Source organism: Larus michahellis, chromosome 5 (assembly GCF_964199755.1).
Source record: "Larus michahellis chromosome 5, bLarMic1.1, whole genome shotgun sequence".
Classification (NCBI taxonomy): Eukaryota; Metazoa; Chordata; class Aves; order Charadriiformes; family Laridae; genus Larus; species Larus michahellis.
The window spans coordinates 56,021,776-56,030,021 of NC_133900.1; the positions used below are offsets into that span (position 1 = coordinate 56,021,776).

The 8,246-nt window shown below is 39.6% G+C and overlaps 1 protein-coding gene across 3 annotated transcripts in view; it reads left to right on the top strand.

Moving 5' to 3' along the window:
• HTT (huntingtin) overlaps positions 1 to 7,922 on the top strand; it is an 84,907-nt gene extending 76,985 nt beyond the window's left edge. For all 3 annotated transcript variants that reach the window (XM_074587457.1, XM_074587458.1, XM_074587459.1), the window contains 7 exons: positions 1,145 to 1,335; positions 1,916 to 2,030; positions 2,241 to 2,454; positions 2,598 to 2,703; positions 4,069 to 4,231; positions 4,902 to 5,062; positions 5,971 to 7,922. In XM_074587457.1, coding sequence (XP_074443558.1) covers positions 1,145 to 1,335; positions 1,916 to 2,030; positions 2,241 to 2,454; positions 2,598 to 2,703; positions 4,069 to 4,231; positions 4,902 to 5,062; positions 5,971 to 6,184 — 1,164 coding nt within the window. In that variant the 3' untranslated portion in view covers positions 6,185 to 7,922. The remainder of the gene's footprint in view (positions 1 to 1,144; positions 1,336 to 1,915; positions 2,031 to 2,240; positions 2,455 to 2,597; positions 2,704 to 4,068; positions 4,232 to 4,901; positions 5,063 to 5,970) is intronic.
• Positions 7,923 to 8,246: the final 324 nt, after the last annotated feature.

Consider the following 8,246-nt stretch of genomic DNA (forward strand, 5'->3'; position numbering starts at 1 on the left):
CCACCTCTCTTCAGCCTCCTTTCAGGTAGTTGTAGAGAGCGATAAGGTCTCCCTTCAGCCTCCTTTTCTCCAGGCTAAATAACCCCAATTCCCTCAGCTGCTCCTCATAAGGCTTGTGCTCTAGATCTCTCACCAGCTTTGTTGCCCTTCTCTGGACGCTCTCCCGCACCTCAATGCCTTTGCTGTCATGACAGGACCAAAACTGGACACAGTACGTGAGGTGGGGCCTCACCAGTGCCGAGTACAGGGGGAATGATTACTTCCCTAACCCTGCCAGCCACACTATTTCTGATAGAAACCAGGATGTTATTGGCCGTCTTGGCCACTTGAGCACACTGCTGGCTCATATTCAGCCAGCTGTCAACCAACACCCACAGGTCATTTTCCACTGGGCAGCTCTCCAGCCACTCTTCCCCAAGCCTGTAGCACTGCATGGGGTTGTTGTGACTCAAGTGCAGGATGTGGCACTTGGCCTTGTTGCACCTCATACCATTGGCCTCAGCCCATCAGTCCAACCTGTCTGGATCCCTCTGTAGAGCTTTCCTACCCTCATGCAGATCAACACTCCCGACCATCTTGGTGTTGTCTGCAGACTTACTGAGGGTGCTCTCGATCCCCTTGTCCAGATCATGGCAGTGGTGGAGAGCAAGATGTGTAGGTCTGAGTGCCAGGGATTTCAGCGAACAAATAAATGGAATGCTGTACTATTAGTTGAGTGAATGGCAGAGTATTCTTTTGGATGCAGAATATAGGCATCTACCGGTCAGTTTCAGAAAGAAGCATCTTCTATGGATAGCTGGAAGGCCAGAAGATCCCAACCATCCAAGCCTGTATGTAGAGGATTCTTAACAGCACATATTACTTATTGAACTTATCAGCTTATCTTGGGTCTTTTTGGCTTTAAATCATGAGTTAATTTTTTCACAGGTAAAACAAAGTACCATCCGTTTACTCGTTAATTTGCAAATCATCTCTTATCTGATTTTGTTAATCTTGTGACATTGATTCAAAGCAGTTTTAAGCCAGGCTCTGGTTCATGCCATATTTTCTGCTCTTGAATTTGTTCCAAGTATTTCCAAACGACAGGAGTCACCAGTATTGAACCAGTGTTCTGTTCTAATGAATATTTTGTTGGATGTGTTAGGATAAAGCTGTGGCTGAACCAGTAAGTCGACTGCTGGAATCAACCCTAAGAAGCACCCATATGCCAAGTCGGATTGGAGCTCTACATGGAATTCTTTACATCCTTGAGTGTGACTTGCTTGATGACACAGCGAAGCAACTCATTCCAATTATCAGCGAGTATCTGCTCTCCAATTTGAGAGGAGTAGCACAGTAAGAGTCTTTCCCTCTCCTGCTCCCCACCCGAACTGTTGCATGCTTGTGTGTGATCAAAAGGGCTCTTTATGATTTGCTGTTGTCAGTACACTTTAGAGCAGCCTGCTGTATCAAGCAGGTTTGGACATTTTCATTGAAATCTTATAAATGAAGGTTATCAGCCAATTTTAGGTTTGGTTTACAGAAGCAAAAGGATATTTGAGGGTGAGAAAACTGTTTAATAGCTCAGACTTTTGTCTCTTTGGTAAATTGTGTTCCCCGAACCTCATTTTTTCTGTCAAAAGGCATATTCTTTGAACAGGAGTTGCAGGATCAGTAACGAATCTTATTTCTCCTAAACAAGTCAGGGAATGATAGCTTGTAATTATATTGCTGAAAAATTTCTTGTGTTGCACTGTATTTCCATGATAACCAGTGCTTTCGTGACATTTTGGTGGTACTTTGTGTGATTTTAAAAATTGCATAAATTTAATGTGAAAAAAATACTTAGGTTTTCTAGGGGTTGTTTATATTGTCTCTATTTGTAACCTAGACAACTTTGATGTAAGTGACCACTAGTGTTTTTGCTTATTTACAGTTGTGTGAATATCCATAACCAACAGCACATCTTGGTAATGTGTGCAACTGCTTTCTATTTGATTGAGAATTACCCACTTGATGTAGGGCCTGAATTCTCTGCAGGAATTATACAGGTATGTTGTGGTACCTCCAGTCACAGGTGGTCATGTAGCCTGGGATCACCACATAGCTATCTTTAACACTTAAATTGGTTATTGGAATGTAGGTATGCTATCATTAGGTTTTCTTAATACCTGATGCAGTTCCATACTAGGTGCGGTGGAATGGTGCTAGAAGATGGCCTAAATGCACCTCAAAACCAGGTAGTTTTTTCATTATTTCAGATGTGTGGCGTCATGGTGTCTGGAAGTGATGAATCAACGCCATCCATTATTTATCATTGTGTCCTGAGAGGATTAGAACGACTCCTTCTTTCAGAGCAACTTTCGAGGCTGGATAGTGAATCGCTAGTTAAACTGAGTGTTGACAGAGTGAATGTGCAGAGCCCCCACAGAGCAATGGCAGCGCTTGGATTAATGCTGACTTGCATGTACACAGGTAGTTACTTTTTTTATGTATTTACTGTACTGAGAGACTAGCTTACTAACAGTGCTAATTCCGTCATATACTTTTGTTACCAAGGATAAAAAGGTCTTATTTTAGCATTCACAGTAAACTTGTAATAAATTATTTTGGTTTAGGAAAGGAAAAAATCAGCCCCAGTCGTACCACAGATGCAAATCCTGCTGCTCCCGACAGTGAATCTGTGATCGTAGCTATGGAACGAGTATCTGTCCTTTTTGATAGGTAAGAAGATAAAACACATGTGATGGGGCACTGGGAGGGAAACAGTTCTGTTTGGCACTGTGTGGTTATGTCTCTCTGACAGTTCTAATATTTAATTAATGATGTTTCTCTGCTTGCCACTGCTTAAAATTGATACTTCTAGTATACACAGTAACACTGATGGAATTGCTGAAGGCAGCACAAACGTACAGGAATGTAAATGGAAAACAGACATGTCCTAACTGATACTGTGGTGCACAAACCATAAGACATTATAAATGTATTTCCAGCTCCCTTCAGGTCAAACTCTTAAGTGCTTTTCAGGATGTCTTCTGCATAATCAAGGGTATAAATCCAGTTTACAGGAAATAATCTTTCAAACCACCCTAAGAGTTTAAAACCTTTTTCCCTTTCCCCCCCCAAGTGTTGCTCTTTCCAAGGCTGTTAAGTAATTGCAGTGGAAGGGCACAGTAAAACTTCTGTATTCACATGGAACTCATTTAATGGAAATATTTCAAAACCCCTGTTTTGATCTGACAATCTCAAGCTGTCTTAAGTGAGCATAGGATGTTAGATTTTGCATAGTAGTTTGTGGGATAATGGTTTACATTTTTTTAAAGCGTTCAGTGGTTTTTCCATAAAACTGGATGAGGGTTTCACTTCTGCACTCAGTGAAAACAGAACTAGAGCGGTGCTTGAGTGCTTTTGAAAATATCACTCCTAAGAGTTAGCAAAATAAACAGGAATACCACAAGCAGAAAATAACTTTTGCAGGGAATAATGACATTGATTGATCTTGACGCATCAAGAGATGCAGCTTTCATTAGCAAGATTTTCCAATCAGTGTTATATTGTCTATAAGTTGGAGTAGCTTTTCCGCTCTTTACAGTGCAGCGTGACTTGCTTTTCCTGTTCGATATATTGGTCATCCTGGTCTTGAATAAAAAAATATGCAAAGATGTTATGAATGGAAATAAGCGTTCTACTTATAAATGGTCTTTTCTCTGATAACTAGGAGTAGTGAACTCCCTGTCCTTTTTTGTTCTTGTTTATATTTTCAGCATTCCTAGTATTAAATCTTGTCTCTGACACAATTCCAGAGCTTCAAAAAATGCTGAGTATTAAAAAAAAAAAAAAGGGGGGGGGGGGGGGGAGAGGACACAACACCTGTCGACACCTGTTTAACAACAACTAATATCTTTGATAGATCTCTTTGGGTAGATTGTTAGAGTAAAATTACATGAAGACTTGTATTCCTGAGTGTTGAAGACATTTTTGCCTATCTACAGATGAAAGTAAAATGTTCTTTTTATTGCCAATTAAATTGGAAAGGAATGAGATTACAGGAATTCAATCATAAAATATGTTCTTTTTTATTACTTTCAGGATCAGGAAGGGCTTTCCTTTTGAAGCTAGAGTAGTGGCTCGGATTCTTCCACAGTTCCTTGATGATTTTTTCCCCCCACAAGACGTAATGAATAAAGTTATTGGAGAATTTTTATCCAATCAGCAACCTTACCCGCAATTCATGGCAACAGTAGTTTATAAGGTAGTGTATATATATATTTTTTTTTTTTTCCCCCTTAAATGTTTCAGAAGACTTCTTAAATAACTGACAGCTCAGTCAGAGGGGCAAGTATCAGTTCTGTTAGATCTAATAAACCGTTTGCAGTGATTGAGCTGTACTGCTGTGAGCTTTGTCTTCCGGGTAATATGGAGGACCGGAAGACACGTATCAATCACTGATAATGGGAAAATGAACAGTTGGGATGCTGGTGCTCAGACTCTTTAGATGTCAAGGAGCCAGCCCAGGTCATCTAGCCTTGTGAACTTTACAGTCAAGCTCCTGTGGACTCAGTTGGGCTTCTGGGTGTTTTGCTTTTCAGCACCTACTTACTGGACTCATGCATCACTTGAGAGTGCATGTGCGGCCCACATTTGATCTATAAAAATAGAGACACCAGGCGAGTCTTGCATTTCTGTGTGCTTACTTCAGTTTGGCACAGATACCATGAGTCCAGTTGGATCCTGGCTGACTCTTGAAGAATCTCTTTGTCTAAGCATTGTGTCCATGAATTCATTGGACTCAGAGTTGTCTCCAGGAATCCAGTTTATGAACCTCAGAGCTTCGTAGCTGGAGAGAACCTTTACAAGAGAACCTAAACTCTTTCCCATGTCCATCTACCATGTCTTTATTCCTGTGTAAAATATTTTTGCAGGTATTTCAGACACTACATAGCACTGGACAGTCCTCAATGGTCCGTGACTGGGTGATGCTGTCTCTCTCTAATTTCACACAAAGAACACCTGTTGCAATGGCAATGTGGAGTCTTTCCTGTTTTTTTGTCAGTGCTTCGACCAGTCAATGGATTTCAGCAATGTATCCTAAAAAGGCTGAATGTGTGCTATTTCTGGGTAAATATAGTGATCTGTAAAGCATGTTGATAGCCTTGAAGGGTAAGAATACAAGGTTAGCACTCAAAAAAAAGGCAGATTTACTGCAGTTAGTAGTGGTGTATATCACTTTGTGCTATTGGTGCCTCAGGTTTGAGATGAAAAAAGAGAACTTCTTAGGAGATTATGAGAATGAAGTTACCTAAAACTACTGTTTTAAGATCTGTTCCTTGTGACTGTGGAGGATGATTAGGAAAGTCCTTACTTTGAAGGACTTCTTAAAAGCTTCACCAGATGGCTTTGCAGTGACCTTTAAAAGCTTTGTTCTATCTTCCTTCTGCAAACTTAGCTTAAATAAAATTATCTTCTACTTGTACTGTATTTTGCAAGTTTCCCCCTGGAGGTGCACTGCAGTAATAGCGAGCTTTGGCAAATGGAATGACATCAGCCAAATAAGTTGGAACAGCCAAAACACATAGGTGGTATCAGTGCTGGGTTTATTTAAAAACAAAACAAACAAAAAGAAAAATAACTGCTGTGTTTCATGGCCTGGCAAGAAAGTGACCAGGTGTCATGTTTGAAACTTCCTAATGACCCTCTTAATCTCAGCAATGCCCTTTAGCTTTTCAGCATTGCTGATTGCACCATGTGCTCCAGTGGATAAAGAAAACTGTTGCTAGGTTAAAATGAATTTCTGGGGATAAGCAGTTGCATGACGTTAATGAAGAAATAGGATTTCTGTAGTAGCAGTTTAATTAATTCATGACAGGATTTTGCACTTTAACGTTGTTGGTGAACTGAAAAATACACCATTTTATTGAAGAACAGTGTTTATAGTGCTGTATGGAAAGATGATCGACTTCTGTCATATTATGACCTTAACTTACATTTCAGTCTTCCACATATTATCAGCAGAATGGGCAAATCTGAGCAAGTGGATGTTAACATCTTCTGTTTGGTGGCCATAGACTTCTACCGACATCAGATAGATGAAGAATTAGATCGGAGGGCCTTTCAGTCGGTGTTTGAGGTGGTGGCATCTCCAGGAACCCCATATCATCGCCTACTAACTTGTTTGCAAAACGTCCACAAGGTCGCAGCATGTTGAATGTCCTGATCTGTAACGGGACTGCATGACTAGTGTTGGAATCTGGTATGAATTACAGGGAATGCAAGATCAAGAAAGTGTCTGGGGTTGCATTTGTGATAAATATGGACCTGACAGTTTTACTTCCAGAATGCATGGACAAGTGCTCTGCAGCACTGGAAATCACCTGAAAAGTCTTGTGTAGTTCTTGTTGTTTACACCAGGCACCTATGAGGAGAAAGAAATATGTCAGCGTTTTTCAAGTGGTGTCTGGGACAAACCTGAGACACGTTTACTGACTGTAAATTATGAGCGAGTACTACATGCAAGGTAACTACTCTTCATCCTGATGTTCAGCTGAGGCCACTGTGGTGCAGCTGGTAAGAAACTGACAGAAAGACTGTTATTGCAAGCTGCAGTCACTAGAAAACTTCATAGTTTTATGTACCTGTATATACTATTGTGTAGTACAGAATAGAAATTGTTTCCTAATGTCTCTCCCAAACAGGGAAAAGATAAAATCGCTTTCATGATCTACACTTCCAGCATGTGATTCCTCTCTGGACTTTCTGATATCCTGTGGTGTACGTGTTGTGATATCGGAGATATAGTGCACATACGTAACCACACATTTTTTGTTTTTTCTTCTCAGGATTTAAAATTTGAGTACAGTATATCAGTAAAAGAAATTTTAACTTAAATATTTCTATATCATGTACAGTATGTAAAATTGTAAGATGTGTGGTGCATGAGCTGTGCTGTAATTTGAGATGAACAGAAGCTACGCTACTGAATGTCTCGACATCTTTATCATCCTCTTTTTTTTTTTCCTTGTGCTTGAATTCATGTTCCTTTTGGAAATCCATCTTAACGTACAGATGACATCTTGTTTTGCATCTCACTTTTTCTTAAAGTGCTTTAAAACTGGAATATGTTGATTATTTTGTCCTGAGAGACTATACTAAGGAGGCATTCTTGTGATCCACTTTACTGTAGCTTCCTTTATTTTGAGACATAATAGTAAAGAGAGGACTAGTTACTCTGGATCAGCCTTTTGTATACTCAAGAAACTGCTCTTACTTGCTGCACAGCATTTTAAGAGACAAAATGGTGCAAGCTCCCCAGTAGTCCATAACCATTTGACCTTTCCTAACTGGGACCATGGAGTCATCTGGATTCAAGCCACTCTCATGTAAACAAATTTATACTAGCAGTTAAGAATCAGAAGGCTGCTGTGGTCTACTTTGGGACTGGCTAAGGTGTTAGATTACACAACCTCTTTTATTACCTGTTGTATACATAATGCTTTAGACACAAACACAGTACAAATATCCATGAATTTCAGGACACTACACAGGGCCAGATTTAGCTTTTACTCATCACCCAGGGAACCCCATTGATTCCTAAGCATTACGTGGGGAAATCTAACGCAGCATTTGTCTTCAGTTGTATTTGTTATAATTCTTTAATTATAAATTAGAGAAATGATACCTTGGTTCTCAGTCACGTCCGATACTTAACCTCTCTTCATTTTCTTATCACACCTTTTGGTGACACTTGGAAAAATGAGACAGTGTTGTCAGGAGGAGCATGTACTGTATGTATTTCTGTATATAATGTATATGTTGAAATTATACACATGTGACAACATTTAATGTATACAGACGTGTATATTTGTATTTATTAAACCCATGTATTTAAACTAATTCCAATCTAGACCAAAAATTGTTGCTTCTGCCCATAAATTGATTTACAAAGGAATTGTCCACTGGTGTCACTTCCTTTTAGAAACTGAGAGAGGAAACTGATAGTATGGGCAGTAGAAACAACTGTAGATGTCGCTGTATTTAGCTCTCTACAGATCTTACTATCTAGAGCAATTATTTCTGCCCTTAGTTGGGTTACTCTTCTTTCTTGGGCCACAGCACTGTGGTGATTTTTAAAAGAAACTGAACAGGAGTTCAGAAAAAAAAGCTTGATAAAATAGATACTGTTTGAAAGTTTTTGAGTTATATTGGAAATTATCTTAATTCTGATAAGAGACTAATTCAAGGCGGTGAGATATAATGCCCTGTGTTTTCAT